This window comes from Manis pentadactyla, chromosome 1 (genome assembly GCF_030020395.1).
Source record: "Manis pentadactyla isolate mManPen7 chromosome 1, mManPen7.hap1, whole genome shotgun sequence".
In the NCBI taxonomy this organism is placed as follows: domain Eukaryota; kingdom Metazoa; phylum Chordata; class Mammalia; order Pholidota; family Manidae; genus Manis; species Manis pentadactyla.
This window is the reverse complement of record NC_080019.1, coordinates 208,057,704-208,077,833: the sequence shown is the minus strand read 5'-3', so window position 1 is coordinate 208,077,833 and position 20,130 is coordinate 208,057,704. Positions and strand designations below refer to the sequence as shown.

The 20,130-nt window shown below is 41.9% G+C and overlaps 1 protein-coding gene across 2 annotated transcripts in view; it reads left to right on the top strand.

The window, feature by feature from the left end:
- GRM7 (glutamate metabotropic receptor 7) overlaps window positions 1–20,130 on the top strand; it is a 906,501-nt gene that overhangs the window by 848,115 nt on the left and 38,256 nt on the right. For both annotated transcript variants that reach the window (XM_036878258.2, XM_036878256.2), the window contains exon 9: window positions 15,340–15,586. In XM_036878258.2, coding sequence (XP_036734153.2) covers window positions 15,340–15,586 — 247 coding nt within the window. The remainder of the gene's footprint in view (window positions 1–15,339; window positions 15,587–20,130) is intronic.

Sequence of the window (20,130 nt, the reverse complement as noted above, 5' to 3'; positions counted from 1 at the left end):
ACTCTGAAAAGAACTCTTGATATTTTCTGGGTGGGAAGAGACAGCAATCTACTCACATGCTTATAACTTAACCATCTTGTGGATCACTTTTATACTTTCTAAAGAAAGTGATTTTTTTTTAAGAATAGAGCGGGAATTCTAAATGGGAATAAATGTAGGGCAGAGGCTTGGAGAGAAAATCTTAACTATAAAAGTGAATGATGAGCCAACAACTGGATAACCTAGAAGAAATGGACAACCTTCTAGAAAAATGCAATCTTCCAAGGCTGACCTAGGGAGAAGCAGAAAATCTGAACAGACCAATTACCAGCAATGAAATTGAATTGGTAATCAAAAAACTAAGAACAAAACCCGTGGACCATACAGCTTCACTGCTGAATTTTATCAAACACTTAGTGAAGACCTAATACCCATCCTCCTTAAAGTTTTCTAAAAAGTAGAAGAGGAGGCAATACTTCCAAACGCATTCTATGAGGTCAGCATCACTCTAATACCAAAACCAGGCAAAGACACCACAAAAAAAGAAAGTTACAGACCAACATCCCTGATGAACATAGATGCAAAAATACTCAACAAAATATTAGCAAATTGAATTAAAAAATACACCAAAAAGATCATCCATCATGATCAAGTGGGATTCATCCCAGGGATGCAAGGATGGTACAACATTCAAAAATACATCAACATCATCCACCACATCAACAAAAAGGGACAAAAACTACATGATCATCTACATAGATGCTGAAAAAGCATTCGACAAAATTCAACATCCATTCATGATAAAAACTCTCAACAAAATGGGTATAGAGGGCAAGTAGCTCAACATAACAAAGGCCATCTATGAAAAACCCACAGCCAACATTATACTTAACAGCAAGAAGCTGAAAGCTTTTCCCCTAAGATCAAGAACAAGACAAGGATGCCCACTCTCTCCACTTCTATTCAATATAGCTCTGGAGGTCCTAGCCACGGAAATCAGACAACACAAATAAATAAAAGGCATCCAGATTGGTAAGGAGGAAGTTAAACTGTCCCTATTTGCAGATGACATGATATTGTACATTAAAAAACCCAAAAGAATCCACTCCAAAACTACTGGATCTAATATCTGAATTCAGCAAAGTTGCAGGATACAAAATTAATACACAGAAATCTGTGGCATTCCTATACACTAATGATGAACTAGCAGAAAGAGAAATCAGGAAAACAGTTCCATGCGCAATTGCATCAAAAAGAATAAAATACCTAGGAATAAACCTAACTAAGGAAGTGCAAGAATTATACTCTGAAAACTACAAGACACTCATGAGAGAAATTAAAGAAGATACCAATAAATGGAAACACATCCTGTGCTCACGGATAGGAAGAATTAATATTGTCAAAATGGCCATCCTGCCTAAAGCAATCTATAGATTCAAAGCAATCCCTATCAAAACACCAACAGCATTCTTCAACGAACTAGAGCAAATGGTTCTAAAATTTATATGGAACCACAAAACACCCCGAATAGCCAAAGCAATCCTGAGAAGGAGGAAAAAACTGGGGGGACTACACTCCCTGTTTTCAAACTCTACTACAAAGCCACAGTAATCAAGACAATTTGGTACTGGCACAAGAACAGACTAGAGAGCCTGGATATAAACCCTAGCATATATGGTCAACTAATATACGATAAAGGAGCCATGGACATACAATGGGGAAATGACAGCCTCTTCAACAGCTGGTGTTGGCAAAACTGGACAGCTACATGTAAGAGAATGAAACTGGATCACTGTCTAACCCCATACACAAAAGTAAATTCGAAATGGATCAAAGACCTGAATTTAAGTCATGAAACCATGAAACTTTTAGAAGAAAACATAGGCAAAAATCTCTTGTATATAAACATAAGCAACTTTTTCCTGAATGCATCTCCTCAGGCTAGAGAAACAAAAGCAAAAATGAACAAGTGTGACTACATCAAACTAAAAAGCTTCTGTACAGCAAAGGACACCATCAGCAGAACAAAAAGGCATCCTACAGTATGGGAGAATATATTTGTAAATGACATATCCAACAAGGGGTAACATCCAAAATATATAAAGAACTCACAGTCCTCAACACGCAAAAAGCAAATAACCCAATTAAAAAATGGATGGAGGATATGAACAGACAATTCTCCAAAGAAGATATTCAGATGGCCAACAGGCACATGAAAAGATGCTCCTCATCGCTAATTATTGGGGAAATGCAAATTAAAACCACAATGAGATATCACCTCACAGCAGTTACGATGGCCAACATGGAAAAGACTAGGAACAACAAATGCTGGTGAGGATGCGGAGAAAGGGGAACCCTCCTACACTGCTGGTGAGAATGTCAACTAGTTCACCCATCGTGGAAAGCAGTATGGAGGTTCCTCAAAAAACTAAAAATAGAAATATCATTTGACCCAGGAATTTCACTCCTAGGAATTCCCAAAGAAATTTACCCAAAGAAAACAAGTTCTCAGATTCAAAAAGACATATGCACCCCTATGTTTATTGCAGCAGTATTTACAATAGCCAAGATGAATAAGATATGGAAGCAACCTAAGTGTCCATCAGTAGATGAATGGAAAAAGAAGATGTTCTACATATACTCAATGGAATACTATTCAGCTGTAAGAAAGAAACAAATCTTACCATTTGCAGCTACATGGATGGAGCTAGAGGGTATTATGCTCAGTGAAATAAGCCAGGCAGAGAAAGACAAGTACCAAATGATTTTTCCCTTATTTGTGGAGTGTAACAATGAAGCAAAACTGAAGGAACAAAACAGCCAAAGACTCACAGACTCCAAGAAGGGACTAGTGGTTACCAAGGGGGAGGGGTCAGGGGTTGGTTGGGGAGAGAGGGTGAAGGGGATTGAGGGGTGTTATGATTAGTACACATGGTGTGTGCGGGGGTCACGAGGAAGACAGTGTAGCACAGAGAAGACAAGTAGTGACTCTGTGGCATCTTACTACACTGATGGACAGTGACTTCATGGAGTGTGGGGGGACTCAATAATATGGGTGAATGTAGTAACCAGATTGTTTTTCATGTGAAACCTTCATAAGAGTGTATATCAAAGATACCATAATAAAAATTAAAAGAAAAAAATAATAAATAAAAAATAGTCTTCAGTAAGAAAATAAAATACCGCCACATACCGACCAGAGGGGTGTAATTAAAAGACTGACACCACCAGTTACTGGAGGATATGGAGCAACTGGACCTCTCATACAGGACTGGTGGGTGTTAAGTTTGGTACAACCACTTTGGAAAACTGGCAGTTATCTGCTAGAGCTGAACATGTGCCCCCTCCATGACCCAGAGATTGAACTCTTGGGCACATGGACAAGGGAAAAAAGTGCATGTATCTCACCCAAGGATTTGAGAATGTTCATAACAACTTATTACAATATCCCAAACTAGAAACAATTCAAATACCCACCAACAGAAGAGTGGGTAGATTGTATCATATTCACACAATGGAATAGTCACAATAACAAAGACCGAGCTATTGCCAAGCAAGAAAATGGAAGAATTTCAAAGACATTGTATTGAGAGAAAGAAGCCAAACAAAAAGGTTCAGGAAAGGAAAAACCAATCAGTAGTGAAAGAGGTCAGAACAGTGGTTTGCCGGGGGAAATACTGACTGGAAACAGGCCTGTGAGTTTCTGGAAATGTTCTGTAGCTGGTGGTTTCACAGGTGCATCCACGTGATTAGTGCACTTTACTGTATGGTATGCCTCAATAAGGACGCTTTTTAAAGATAATAAATATATTATAGCAAAAAAAAAAGAAAAAAAGTGAATGCTGGAAGGACTGGCTTGAATGCACTGGTGTTGGGGGCCTGACATCTGGGAACTGACACTCCAGAAGAGGGCCCAGGAGCCACTGTGCTAGCAGCAATTGAAATCCCTTGTAAAGTTTGTTAGCCAGCACCCCCTGGCCTGCTGATTTAGGAGAGCCTACACCCACTTGGGGCTTTGTATGGTACTGACGTAATCTAGGATAATTCAATCCTAGGCTTTGCATAGAAGGAGGTAGAATGTAAAAAGCGTCCCCTTGGACCCCGTCTTACTCTTACTTCTTCCCATCCAATGCATCCACATGTCTTTTCATTTACTCTTCATAATGCACCTCTCATCTGGCCCCTGTGCCCTCTTCAAGGCTGTAGCACTAACCTTGGCCATACTTTCCAAAAAGGTGGATTTTTTTAAGTGATACTTACTGATTGTGAAAAACTACAGGAAGGACCAGATTTGCAAAAACAAATGTATATATGGTTTCAGTTAAGTCAAAGTCAGCAACTTTTTGTCAAAAAAAAAAAGTCTAAACTCTTCACTGAGTTGTCATAGCAACCATTTCATATTTTCCATTGTTAGGAGACAATGGGTGTTAGCCCAAGCCTTTTGAGAGAAAAGTCCCCATCCTCCCCAAATGGGCAGGGTTGTTGATTTTCATGGTTTTAAGCTTCAAAGGAGTCATTACTGATAATTATCATTTATTGTTAGGTGAGCACCAAAAGGAGGGGTTAGAAAATATGTGTGGTGACCCCTGGAATAACATAAGTCTGTTCCCCACTGGAGCCCCTTCAGGAAGTACTCCTCATAGGGAATGTAAGTCCATGGGACCATCACTCACTCTCCTTCCTGTCAGGTACTTTCCTGCGTCTATTCTGTGGGGTAACAACAGGAATGCAGCACAGACTGCAAATGCAACCTGTCTCTGTAGCCTCAAGACTTCCTTCTGTAAGTCCCTTGTATCTGCCACTAACAGTGCTACAAATAAAATAGTGAGCTAAACTGACATGCTTCTCTGTAGCAGATACACACACAATTTAAATACAAATCTTTATGTTGCTTTAAGAGCTCAAAATAGGATGGTATTGCATAAACCTGATTAGAAAAGTCTTGGCTGCTTGAGTGGGCATCTGAAGAATAAATAGAACAAGGTAGGTAGGGAGGGGAAACATTCCAAGGAAAGGGGGAAGCATATGCAAAGGTCCTGTGGCACAAGAAAGCACAGCATATTCAGGGATAAGAAAGAGGCCAGTGTGCCTGGTAGAGTGGGAGGAGCTGTGAAATAGAGGTGAGTAAGTGGCCCTGAATTTCACTTGGTTTGTCAAATGAGTGAAGACCATCTCATTCATCAAACATACATTAGACTTGTTCCCTGTTCCAGGGATTTGCTCACTTTGATTTGCTCACTTCTAAATGCTCTCTCCTTCCATGACTTCCACAAGATATTCTGGTTCTGTCCCTATCATATGAGACAGTGTATGTAATATTTATTTGTCTTTGTGCTTTATCTCCCCTGTTTATTAGCTTTGAATGGGCAAAAGGAGTGCTCCAGTTATAAGGCTGGAGAAAGAAGGGAAGGCAATGCAATTGCTAGAGGAAAAAGTGGAAAACTAGGGAGAACTTATGATCGCTCAGAGCCTAAGAGCCTTGGGACATGGTCACATTATCTGGCGCCTCACAGACATAAATGTTAGCAGCACGACACTTGGACCAGTGCTTTGCCATTTAAGAAAAAGAAGTATAACCACTTATATGTCATTTCTTCATTGCCACATCTCTGTGAGGTGGACGCCATCACTCACCTCATTTTGCAAGTGTCAGCACTCAGGCTTAGAAAGGCTGAGCGAGGGGCCAAGATCCCGCAGATGTTAGTGATCGGCAGAGCCCGCACCCAAATCCAGAACTCCTGCCTCGGGTCTAGTGCTCCTGTCCTGTGTTTTATATATTTCCTAGATTGTAATCCCTTCATTTGTTCAGCTGCTGTGAACTGAACACTGTATCCCAGGAGCTCTGTACGGTAAGTCAGAAGACATTGTCTGTGCCCGCATAGGGACAGTCTAATGAAATAATACTTACTAAATAAACACCCAAAAGAATAGTCCCAAACTGTGACTACTCTACTGGAAGGAAACAGTGTATTCTATGAGCAGGCAGGAAAGGGAGGGACACTGAGACCTGAAAGACAGGAAGGAGGAAGTCAGGGAAGCATGAGTGGGGGCAGCCTGTGCAGCAGCCCTGAGTATGGCCAGAGCATCGCCCGTGTGAAGGACTCGGAGGCGGAGAGGGCAGGCCCAGGGCGGGTCCCACAGAGTTCCTTAGGGACGCTGAGGATTTTATCTCAACCAAAGTGTGATGGGAAGGTGAGCTGATGCAGCAACACATCTGGATCCCCTGCACTGTTGTCCTCAGCGTTTGGAGTATCAAGAGAAATGAGACCTGGCAAAAAAAGCCCTCAGATCTGATAAAGACTCCAGGAAGGGTTAGACAGCAGTCTCAGAGGAGGTGCTGATGGGGGCCAGGGTGCCGGCCCTTGACTGTGGAGGGCGAGGAAATGGTACTTTTGAGATCCCTGATCCAAGACCTTGAAAACAAAAGCAAAGAAAATGGATTTTGTGAAGTGCAGATGAAAATCATGAACCACGCGGCCCCTACTCCTTGGCCAGGATCAATCCCTCTCCCATTTCTCTTGGCAGGATGGGTGTTATTTCCAATTAGGGGCACAGGCTGAGTGACTATTTGTCTATGATTATCTGGGAAAATCTCATTGCAATTATCTGCTCCTTTTGGGCTTAAACCACTGTCAAGCTAAGGGCCTTGATGAGAGGTCAGAGCACCAGCTGCCCCTGGGTGGACCAGCCAGGTAGCCTGCATTCCAGCTGGTGATGTGCTCTGCCATCAGCCAGGGGCACCACTTGACGCGCTGAGTCACAGCGTGCCACACAGGCCGGGCAGAGACACCACCCCTCCTGGCCCACACATGCTGCCGCACTGGTGGTGGCAGAAAGGTAGAGAAGCAAAGATGATACGTGGAAATGAGCCAATGCAAAGGGAAAGGAGGAACCTGCAGGGCAGGAGGGGGGGGCACCGTGGCCCAGCAGCAAGGTGGGGAAGTCGGCGGCCCAGAAGGAACGGAGTAAGAACAGCGATAACAACAGCCAGAACTAGTAAGAGGAAAGCAGCAGCTGGACGATCGTGATGATCAGAACCTATCCAAGTCCTGCAGAAAGCCACTGCCACTGGCTTTGAAAACTGAGGGAAGAACACACTTTTTATGAGAGTCTGACACTGTCTTCTTGTCAGCTGACAGCCTTGGACCTCATCTCAATGCATATTTTACAGCCTAACTTTAAACAGTTGAATATGTCCAAGAAATGCAAAGACTGTCTCTTTCTTTTAACCATTAATTTGACATCAATATTTTCATTTGATTCCTGTCTCTTTATGTTCACTAGAACTATAAAGATGACATGAAAGCCAGCAAGATTTGACAGCTATGCACTCCCATAAGCGGATTATTTAAAATGACAACTTTAGAAACCAAATACTGTCTTTTATTTTTAATTCACTGGTTTACTTGCTAAGAAACAGGACATCCTCATGTATTCCCCAGTGAGGTACAAGTCAGCACTTTCACATTACAAGAATCAGACATTGCCTCCTACAAAAAGGCTGTTAGGTCCAGGCTTGATGAATATGGCCAAGGATTCGAGGGGAGCCAACGGAATCTGGCAGACGTATGCCTCTGCAGGCTGCCTGTGGGGAAAATGCTTTGTCGCTGTGTGTTCCATCACTGTAAAGCAGGGACCTACCAGTCATGGGGCTCTCAAACCAGCAGGAAAGGTCAATAACCTTTCAGTAGTAACACAACAGAACAAACAGTGCCAGCATCAGCTGTATGAAGGAGTAAAACACCTGCCTTATAGTTGGAGGGGAAAAACACTTGAAATCAAAATTGAGGGGACAGAGGGCTGGTGGAATAAAGACATCCTGTGCATCAGTGTGGGTAGGCCCTGTTTGTAGGGGCTCAGCAAAATCAGAAGGGATGCCCGGAAGAACGGGCTATGGGGAGACGACCTGCAGCTCACTGGGTTGGCGTGGGGAGTGAACTTCCCCAGCAATGCGTTCCCTTGGAATCACAGCATCTCTCGGCTACTTGTATGCTTTAGAATAGACAAAAAGCATGAGGCTTCTGGCCAGGAGAGCAAAGAACTGAGATTAGGTGATTTCCAGCATGATATAATCACTTATCTCATGCTCCGGAAACTGATTTGCATTCTCCAGGAGCGCTCATCTCCTGTCCATCCAAATAAATAATGTAACTGCAGACTTAATACCATGTCTGCCTGGAAATACTAAATGAGAAAAATAAAACACAGTAAGACTAAGTCTTGTCTAATAATCATCTGGTTGCCTCTTTTATAATCCTGTGCCAGACCCCTGTCCACAGAGTATGTCCCATACCATTTGGTGCATTTGTATCTCTCAATATTTATCACGTCTCTCTCCCTGTTTATGTCTCTCCTATTCAAAGATAGGTCTAAATTGCATGAACATTATCTGCAGAAGATGAGGCCATCTACTCTAAAAAAGAACAATTTGTGTTTCCTAAGTGCCCACCAAATGCCAGGTGTTGTGCTACGGACTTTTCATGCATAATAATCCTTTAATTTTAAAAATGGTGAGGAGTTTTCCATGGTGGTCATAAAATAAGGTCAGGTTTTATATCAGACCCTCTGCTAACAAACTAGTAGGGGCTGAGTTTTGACTCTATCGCTAGCCAGACCGGAAGGAGCTTGTCCAAAGCCACCACCCAACAATTCCAGGGATGATCTGAAATCAGTTCTAACAAGTATCTTTTTTCTTTCTATTATACCAGCCTTCTAGAAGACTCAACTCTCTCTCTCCAGAAAACAGTATTTTCCCCCATTGTACTAAATGCTTTTGTCATGTATTATTTCACAACTAAGCAAAGACCTTCAGTGTGTTGACCCTCTGGCTGACTGAGGAAGTCCCAATTGCAAATATTCTGTCCCATTTCCAGCTGTGTGTCATTATTTCTCAAAAATATGGTCACTCCAATTAGAAAGTAAAGGATGTGGGTGGGAAGGATTAAAACAGTGGCCTTAACTGCCCTGAGCTTTCATTTCAATGTGGTCATGTGCATGTTCTACTTCTGTCAGGTGGCAGTGAACACTTCTTTACTGTGACTGGATCAGACATACTTTTCACTTTTACTGCACAGACTTTGGGATGTCTTGAGAATTATGAAACTTTTCTCATCCCACCTAAAGACTCCATTAAAGCCTGCTTGTCCCAGTTCTCAATTTTCACTTGGGAACACACAAAATTGGTTATTTCTCGTAGGAGTCCATGACAGACAAAATAGGGGTTTGAGTCTACTTTCAAACAAAATAGAAACAAACTTAGTGAGATGTCTGTCCCTAAAATTAGTTGTTTTTCAGTGGATTCCATAAGAAAAAGTATTTCAAAATGTATTAAGATTGTATGACAAACAACAGGATAGAAAACAAGTCACTTTATGGCATAGCCAATAAATAAATCCATGATACTAACACCCTTGACTGAATGATTGTTATATGCTAGACACCCTTCTGAGCATTTTACAATGGTCAGCCCATTTTATCCCAACAACCTTCTAAGACAGGTACTGTTATTATCTCCACTCTAGAAATGAGGATAACAGGCACACAAATAATAACAAAAAAAAATATGAACAGACTATTAACAGCTTTTCTTAAAACAAGGCTGCATGTGAAGGGTCTTCATCACACCTAACACTTGATTCAAGTATGGAACTTTTTGTTCAACTGAAATTTAGTAGTGTACGCTTTGTGGCAGACACTGTTTATTATCCAGTCAGCTCTGCTATAATGTGACATGTGTGTTCTTAAAATCATGCTATGCAAAAGTGTGCGATAAAAAAAAGCCACGAGACTTATGGGAAAAGTCGAGTTGAAACACAACAGTCAAAAACATCAATGACATTTTAAAGAAAGGATAGGAATGTAATGAAAATGGCTGCACAGTTTTACATGTTAAGTAGCTAATGCAGAACTATTACAGTCAAAATGGCACTCTGCCATAAGAAAAGAAAAGAAGACACTCATGGAAGAAGATGCCAGAAGGGTCACTGCCTGTGACTTGCCGTGGAAGGAGGCAGTGAGCAGCTGGGTGGCACGGGCGTGTGTGCACTCAGCGTGCTCCCAGGGCTTGGTTCACTGGACAGTTTACTACATCAGCTAGTGTGCTAGTGTTTCTTGTAGGAGAAATCCCACATTGCAAACATGGACTTCCTGTCACCCTCACATCATTCCCTGGTACATCCATCTCATTAGGATCAATCTGCATTTCCAAAGCGAGAGGCGCAGCACCACCGGCTGCTCTTCCGAGCAGGTCAGGTTAAGTGCTACTTGTAGCTGTACCTTGTGCAGAGGCTGGTAGGTGGACTGAGCCAACGGCAGAGCTGGGGATGCCTTGTGTAGAAGGGACCACTGGCTTGAGCATCAGACAGAAGCTAGTGTCAGAGGCAGAGAGGTAGCAAACAACTCCTGCCAGGAGGAGGGGAAAGCCGAGGCCAAGAGACGCTGGGAGAGCCAGGATCTGGTGAGCAGTCAATGCCTTATGCCTCTGGCCTCTAGATCCTGGCTCCGAGGGCAGGGAGAAAGGCTGTCATCTTCACAACCCTGTGCCTGCTGCCGGGACAGCGCAGGCACTTAGTATCTCAATAAAACCGGCAAACTGGTCAGTGGATGAGTGCACCAATCGCGGGAAAATGAGCTCTCTCTGAGTGCCTACAACTAGGTACATTTACAACACATGGTCGTGAGTCAATTATCTCTTGTATTGGTGGTTTGACACCATCAGACAGCCCCAGAGCGTGTTGTTTCCTAATTGAATTTTTATACAGGTAAAGGTGGGCAGTTCATTAGTATAAATAGGCTGTGAATTTATCTCTGCCATATAGAGTTATTATCAAGGACACCCTAGTCATGATGAGACTATTTTGATGAACCCAAAACTCGGAAATTGGGTTTTTTTTGACAGTTCTAGTTTTGTGTCTATCTCTGCGCCCTGTGAATTTTTCTTTACTTCCTTTTTTCCCTTTATTTTTTAGACAGAATCGAGAATACTGATTGTCAAAGTTGAAAACCTGTCCCTATTATAACTATTGACAGCTTGCCTTGACATCTCTGAAAATAGTCTTCTATTAAACTGATTCCCAAACTTACACAGAGGAGTCGGCACATTTCAAAGCTGCTTGTGAGCATTACCTAGCAACTTGGCAAATTTCTTAACATCTTAGTGATCAAAAGTCAGACAGGGAAAATCCAACCAACCCTAAGTGCTATACCAACTTCCAAAGCAACAATGGCATCTCATGATATAATTACAAATTTTATCTGTCTGACAGTCACTGTGAGGCCAAGATGAGAAAATGCAGGGAGCAGAGTCAGCTGGCTCAGCCTGGCATCACCTACCTGGGCATTCTGAAAGTATCCTGGCCCTCGGCCTGGCATCGGCTACGTGGGTGTTCTGAAAGTATCCTGGCTGATGCTTTCAATCAAAAGGCACAGGAATAGGCCTTGTGGTTTAGACACTGCAACCAAGTTAATCAATGATATATATATAAAAGGTTCAAAATATATAAAAGTGGTTGCAGAGGAAGGTTCTTCTTGAGCTATGTAGCTCAACAATCTAATATAAATAAATATTAGGCAGTATAAATATTAGCTACCATTTCATGGGTACTTATTTCCCTGGCATTCTGCTAAGCATTTTTCATATATTTAATTTACTCTTCAAAATCACAATTTTAGATAGGAACTATTATTATCTTTATTTTAATAATGAGGAAATTGAGAGACAGAGAGAATAGTATCACCAAGGAGTCTATGCCTCAGACTTCAAGAAAACTACTGTTCTACAGTACATGCCAAGCTTGTGGCTGGCTTGACTCTGGATTTCTTACCTAAATGCTCTTTAGTTACGTAAGCTGAATTATACATGGTGGGCATTAGAAAAGCCACACTCAACCAAGGGGCAGAAACTGGGTTCTGGAAATGAATTTAGACTGATAATAAAGTTAAGGCTTAATTATCAAAACACACAGAAATTCCAAGGCAGTCTGCATCCTTCCCACAGTCTGGGCCATCGAGGACTGACCAAGGTTGGGAGGCTTTTCTCCGCTGGGGGTAATCCCCTGAGAGTGAGAATGGGATGAGGCCAGTTGGAGGCCAGCCCAGGGGCAGGCCTGAGCTCAGGAAAACTATGTGCCAAGGACCCCTGTGCATTGACGAAGGGACCAACGAGGATCCCCAACACCTTTACATCTCTTAAAGAAATTATGAGAAAGACAAAACCGTGTGAAATACCCAACATCAAACAGGGTAATGCATTTTATAATAAGCATCGGGTAAAATAGGAGTAGCTGTGAGACTGAAAAGAAATATGGTGTAATTCACCCAAACAACGTACTGAACGTTGATGCTGGGATGAAAGGTCCAAATCAAAAGACGAGACTCCCACTGAAGGCCACAGCGACAGTGACTTAGCTCCCCACCTGGGGCTCAGTGCGGTTGGATCCCTGGGAGCCAGTTCCTCTGGGATCCCCACAGGCTGCATATACCTCATATCTGTATCCCCATACACTGATAAATCCTATCCTAAGCACTTTACAAATCCTAATTCATTTAATCCCATTATGAGGTAGGTACTATTACCATCATCCCCATTTACAAATACAGAAGCCGAGGCACAGGGAGGCAAGGTGACTGGCCCTAAGTCACAGAGCTGGTAGATGGGAATGTGACTCCATCTAGCTCTGCACTCCCCATTCCTAACCACCAGGCAATGTAAAAATTTAGGGCAGTAGGAATTTGCTCAGTAACATTCATGCAGGTTTTCACCTACTTCTGAAGTATCATTAGAGTGCAAAATTTCAAAACAAAATACCAAAGTCTCAATGGGCTCTACTTGGAAAATAATGAGATTAAACCCTCCATAATATGAAATCATAGCTTTTGAATTCTTAAATTGCTTAGTAGTCTTTGTTAAGAAAAATCCTTTATGTGTACACAAACACACCCCTACACAAAACTGCATACACATGCACTGGCAGTTAAGTATAATTAATAAACAAAACACAAACTGTGGATGACTTCTTCAATTGCAAAATCGGCTTATGAGCAAATAAAGTGAAACAAAACCTAAGATCCCTTGGGCCACCTTGTGCCTTTCTCAGGCTGCCTAAATCACAGTTTGCAAAGCCCTCATTAGAAGGATGACAGAAGTGATCCTGAGGGAAGGCAGCGACATCGCCTAGTCCATAGAGCCCTGGGACCATGGCAAGCTAAGCCTTTCTTGTGTAGCGTCGGCTAACAGGGGAATGGAGGTGAACGTCTAAGAAGTATTCTAAAGGAAAAGATAGGCTCTTAAAATACCGTCAGATTCGCAACCAAAAGGATCACTAATTCAATATTATTTTGTCTTTCTACTGTACACACTTTACATATTATACAACCAGCAGCTGGCAGCTCCCTAAACCATTCAGAGACATACACATCCAAATTAATGTTTCCTGGAAAATGGTATTCCTTCCAGATGAAAAGGCAGTCTCTGAATTCCTTCGCCAGAGCCTCAGTTTGAAGAAGTAAGATCACAAATATCCAGGCAACCAATTGATCTGATAGAAATTCTGTGTATTTAGAGAAAGGCTGTATCTCCACTGAGTCACAGGTAGGAAAAAGATGTCCTGTAGACAGCTGAGTTCAGCCACCGTGGTTTTTAAGTGCCTGCTGTGTGTCGGCACTGCACACACATGATGGACCACAGGCATGGGCTTCTGCCTGTAGAACTTATGACCCACTCAGAGAAAGGGAATAGTCAGATGATCAGGGTTGTGGGTATATAATTACAAATGGAGACCATCAATTTAAGAAAAAGAGTCCTTTGAGAGTTTATAAGTAAAGAAGCAGGCTAGATTTCAGGCTTAGGTGAGGACAGCCTGGCATGGATGTTCTAAGCAGCAGAAGAGGATCATTCCATTGAGAGAAAAATACGAATAAAGAGAAACTGCATGCATAAAAGGTTCTGTGGTTGAATTAGCACAGCTTCTTCAAGACCTACAGGAATGCCCTGTATATGGTGTCCTGCAACAGACAAAACACAGAGGGCAAACCACATGGGACCCTGTAGAGTTCATTAAGGATTGGGATTTAATCTTCTGACATGGGGTGGCATAATTGTGGAACAGGGTGATCAAATACATCATCCAGGAACTAGGCTTTCCACTGACATAAAAGGCCATGGAAGCTGTACACTCCTATTTAAAAATATAATTGAAATTTTATGTATGCATGTTAAATATGCATGTATGTATACATTTATTTCAAGCTTTACTGAGGTATGACTGACAAATAAAATTGTGTATATTTAGGTTATATAATATGATCTTTTATAAGGTATACAGCACTTAATAAATTTATACACTGTGAAATGATTACAATCAAGTAAATTAACACATCCATGACCTCACATTTAATCCAGTTTTCAGAAGTCATGCAGAACCTGAACATATGGGGGAGGGGCTCCGGATCATGATCGGGCACTTGATAAACACACGGGCACTTGATAAACACAACTGGATCAATCCAAGTGGTCTGTAGCTTTCTCCTTGCTGATCTCACAACTCCCCATACCCTTCAACTGTTACCTTTTCAAATTTACCTCCAAGGCAATGATTTAACACATTGAACAGTAAGTGAATGGTTGTTCTGTGATTTGTCAAGCAAGCTAAAGGCAGCAAGGACAGCTATAGGTTACCCTCCGAACCAGAAATAGCACCTTGTCAGAATGGTTTCGCAACCTTTCAGCAATTTGTCAGCATAAAGGGACTGGACAGGCAAACATCACTCCATCTTGGTTCCTTGCTGTTGGTGTTTTGTCAATCGGAATTAGGTAAGAAGGGCTTATTTTTCAGGAAAACTCAACTCACTACTTTTTAGGATTGGTGAAAGTGAAATCATTAAACACACACACACACACAAAGAAATACATAGTGACAAAAAATTTTCAAATAAAGTCCCAGAGTTAACATAGTGTTAATCCTTTTTTGGGTGGGGGATAAAAGAAACCACCACCCCTTACTCAAGATTATAAATTTCTATGATCTTCATATTTTCTTATTCTGTTGCTATTCTGACCAGAAGTGCCTGCAATCTGATTCAAGGTCTCCCCTGAACTTCCATGTGGAAGACTTCCCCAGGGAAGTATGCACACGGATTCTCCCAGTGGTATCCAATCAGTTATATGCACAATTTCTCCAATAAATGTGCAGAGTCATTCTGACTTCTATATATATAAATTTTTTTGTTGTTGTTAATCAGAAGGCCCGGAGATTGCTCTGCTTTGTCCCTTAGCTACAGTCATTCTTGACATCATGTTAAGTGTTCAAACTCCCCTTGCGGTCATTTTATTTGTAATAGTGCCTTGTGTGTTGTGTCTCCTAGCTCTACATACAAACTACCACACTTACAATCTCCATGAACCTAAGTGCGTCAGTGGCGCTGGGGATGCTATACATGCCGAAAGTGTACATCATCATTTTCCACCCTGAACTCAATGTCCAGAAACGGAAGCGAAGCTTCAAGGCGGTAGTCACAGCAGCCACCATGTCATCGCGGCTGTCACACAAACCCAGTGACAGACCCAACGGTGAGGCCAAGACAGAGCTCTGTGAAAACGTAGACCCAAACAGTAAGTAACTCTACCTTCCTTCCCTCTTTGCGCCCAGCACTGAGGAGCGCTGGGAAATGCGGTGTGAGCTTGCCTTTCTTCAGAGAAATACTCTGATCGTTTCTGTCTGATGGATGGGTTGCCTTGGGAAATGCTTACTTTTGCTTTTAAGAGTTTGCCTCTTTCTTGCCATCGTTTTATTTTTGCTCCCTGTTGGGAAAAAAGCTTTTAGAGGCTCTGCTTCTGAAGTGTGAAACCTGCCCCCTCCATTGCTTCTTATCCCTTGGTACCAACTCCTCCAGCCGACATACACAGGCCTGCTGGGGGGTGAGCCACCTGCTCCCTTCCTGACAGCGGGACAACCTCCTGTTCAGGAAACTTCAACACCTGGTAGAACTCTAGCAATAGGAATGGAATTGGAGTTTAAGAACTTTGGAAGAAGCCTAACTTCTTTCCACTGGAAAAGGAATGTAGACAAAGTTATGGTTCTTTACTAAGCAAGCCTTCCAGAAATATGAATACATAAAATACCGAGTAGAGTTGGCGAACTTCCATCCAAGTGCACAGAGACCCAGACACCACCATGCTGACGACATCCCTGTGTGGGCGAAAGATGCAGCCACACTTGGTGGAAGGGTCTCACCCCATGGAAGACAGAATATGAGAAATGGGGTTAAGGAGGAGATGTCAGGTTTGATACGCTGCGTGGTACGTCTGCAGCCCCTGCAGGCTTTCGTCACCCCCGTAAATGACCCCAAAGAAGATGGACATACAGACACCACTATGTAAAAGAACAAGGCCCTTTACAGCTCTTCTTAGCTCAGCATCTTCATGTACAAAATGGAGATAACACCATCTATGTCATCACATGTGACATATCACACATCTAGGAAATAGTTTATAAATTACATGTTCATGTCCTTCCATTCCTTAAAAAGGCAGAAAGCTTTGCCTAAAACTACATTTCAGTGTGACTGGTTACATACATGTGACAGTACAGTTAAAGGCATTCTGAACACAGTGAGGTGGGTGGGACTGAGTCCCAAACAAACGTATTTCCATGACAATATTTATGCATCTATGTATATGTGTACCCTTTACTGATAAATACACCTGTGTATTTATACTTCTGTAGCATTTTATTCTAGGACCTCCTGTCAGATTTTCATTTCATCCTAGAGACAGTGCAGGAAGTTTTCCTTCTATATCCATATACTCTCTCTCACACACACACACCCATACACACGTTTAACTAGACATGCTCAAAATCAACAAGCAAGAAACTGTGGTACAAAGTCTGTATGTATTGACAAAATGGCCAAATTAGAACTTTTGATTTTAGACAACTTATCCAATACTACACTCCTTAAAAATAATTACTCTCAAACATTTCTCCTATTGCTAACCTTTAAGGATTAGATTCTGTCCCCTGCGGAGGCTGTTGGGATATGATAAAATGCTAAAAGTAACCCTAACATTACTACTAGTACGCATAACAGTGCTCCATCCACTACCCTTTGAAATAGGCATTATGCAGAATTCTTTGTGCAGGAGACCTCTTCTTCCTTGTAATGCCTATGTGGAATGAGGATTATTATGCTCATTTTACCAAAGAAACCTAGGTTTAGCAAGATGAAGTGACATTACCAAAGTCACACATCTAGTTAGCAGAGGCGGGACTGAAATGCAGGTCTGACTCCCAAATCCACGCTTGTTTCTTTTTGCTGCTCTGTTTCTGATGACATGCGTGGCATGCTGTAATTCCAAAGAGGACATTTTGGCTTCTTCATTTGGTAATGCGGCCTGCTTATAAGGGATATCATGACGCGCAGTGGCAGGCTCTGTAGTTGAATGTGCTGTGGAATGTATAGTCGCTTGCTGTGTTGCTGCAAAGGAGTATCCTGAGCTCAAAGACGGCTGCTCAGGTAGAGGCCTCATCTCAGTAACTGAAAAATTCAAATATCTCATTACCTATGTCAATCATGACAATAATTCCATTTGTCCTTTCCCTTAAAAAAGTTTGGTCGAGTTTTCTTGTTTTCGTGTCTACAAAGAGTGAAGATAAACAGTTTCAGAAAAAAATGAAATCAAACAGCTCTTGTCTCATAACCAATTCAAAGGATTTTTAAAAATTGCTTTAGCAATTTTATGTAGACACTCCCTACTACACCATAAATAATTTGACTAGATATTTGCTGAACTGTAGGAGGAGATTCATGTACCTCCAAACATTGGGGTATCTGATGACCCAGCTCTCAGAGGTCCCAAAGAAGAATCAAAAGATCTTATTCATCCAAAATCTGTCCAATAGAAAGTTCTGTGATGATGGAAGTGTTCTAGCCACAGGGGCCATTTAGCACTTGAAACAGGGGTGCTTAACTGAGGAAAAACACTTTTAACTTTACTTCATTTTAAATAACATATTTAAATAGCCATCTGTGTCTGCGGCTACTGTATCAGACAGCTCAACTCTAGAAATCAGTGTATCTTAGTAGGCGAGGATTTGGTTTTAGGACACTCAGTCTGAGCCTGTACCTCTCAAAATTTTAGCAACGATGCATATCTGGGACCAGGTAACCTTAGAGGAATGAAACCCTTGAGACGAAACAAAAATGCAAACAAATAGTTTTGTTAAAAGGAGCCGCTAATGTGGAAATAGTGATATTTGGGATTATATTTGGAAAACCAGTCCCTAGCAATGCAAAAATGCATATATGTAGGGAAACAGTAGTGGAAAATTTAATGAAAATAAATAACAAGACTATTCTGATGTGAATGAACATTATTGCTGTATTCTATTTAATACCAAATATAGCTCAAATTATCTCAAATTTCTGAACTTTTCTAACATAAATTGTTTGCTGAAATTAAGCTGTTGGTTAAAAAGAAATAAACATATTCTATGTAGTTGAAAAAGGGGTTTTTCCAAAGGGGAAATTCTGTACAGAGTCTCTTATGGAGGATATTGGAGAGGAAGTCTGGTGTGAGCTACAAAGTTTATAGTGTGAGCTACAAAGTAAATAATGAAACAGAGATGTCCCTTTATTCACTGTTGCTCTGAATACTTGGTCTCAGTGTATTTCAATCTTGAGTGTTTTCATTTTTAACAGCTCGACTCCATCATTGCAGTTTGCCATCTGGTGCATGCACGCTTCTGCTCATCCACTCCACCCCGCAACTACATGTCCCCAGAAAACCCACCTCGCTTGTTGGCTCCTTATGGGCAGGAATCAAAACTGCCCAGCCCTGCCGGATTTGTCCCCAAGAAGTTCAATTTCCCTATTAGACTGCTTCTGCAGTTAAAATTCCATTGAAAGGAAACTTTTTGTATGGCATAAACAAGAAGTAAATCTTCTCAAATGTTAATGTGTCTGTGCATCACTAACATATTAGATGTTCAAGGTGGGCCAATGCTGGGTTTCCACACTCAGACTGAAAAACGGCATGGGTGCGGGGGGTGTAGCTCAGCTACATACTGACTTTTGATTCATACCAACAAGATTTCTGTTGCTAGAGGATCAGAAGAGCCTGACCTACTTTGGATTAGCTGGGGCCACGGTGATGCCTTCTCAACATTCCTTTCTAAGAAGGGCCCCTCAAGCTCTGGTTCCCACACCTGCAGCCTGAGTTCAGCATGTCATGTGAACTCCCTAGTGCTGACTGGGCATATGTGTTTGTGGCAAACATACAGATGTCAGATAAACAAGAGGACTTGGCTTATGGATGGCCACCAGGACTCTTCTCCGACTGGATGGATGATATTACTGAAGCAGCATGGCTTTATCAGGATGGGTGCTGTCTTCTTGCCCAGCCTGCTTAGAACCAGAAGATGCTCTAGACCATCCCCTGGTCAGAAGCTCTCCTTGAAAAGGATCACAGTTCACAGTGATGAGCAGCCCTAAGCTCTTTGCCCCAAACCACCATCCATTTTCTAAGCCAGTGCCCCCAAGCAGTGCAGGGAAAGCCTTCAAGTACCTGGACTCCTTACAGGCAGTTTACTCTGTAAGGTCAGTAGCCACTAGAGGTGTCAGGCAGGTGGACAGCTTGGATCACAGCCCCTTCTTCAAGGAGGGGATGTATGACTGATTAACAGACCGAGATAGAGGCTGGAGATACATTATATAAAAGGCTGATTTAAGCCAATGAGCATATTGTATGGTGAAGCACACTTTACAGGAGCAGTAAAACAGGAAACCTAAAATCAGATTTATAAATATAAGTTCATATTCTGATTTTTTTTTCTTTTACCACCATTTTGCATCTACTGTAAGGAAAATATACAAATAAAAACTAACTTGTGTGTTCCCAAAGAAGCCAATTAATAAATCAAATAGTTGAACTGTCAACATCAGGAGGTATTTGGTTTAAAAGCAAAAACACAGACACACACACAAACTCACACTGCTAGAAAATGGATGTGGGTAGGAAGCCCCAAACCCAACACCAGTGACGACACTTAAAAATTTCTGGACACACTGCCGCGCTGTGTTGATTTGTTATGTTTTCTGTTTGGTTTTGCTGCTTCATTTGTGGGATCCCTAACATGCTCAGCATTGTGTTGTTTC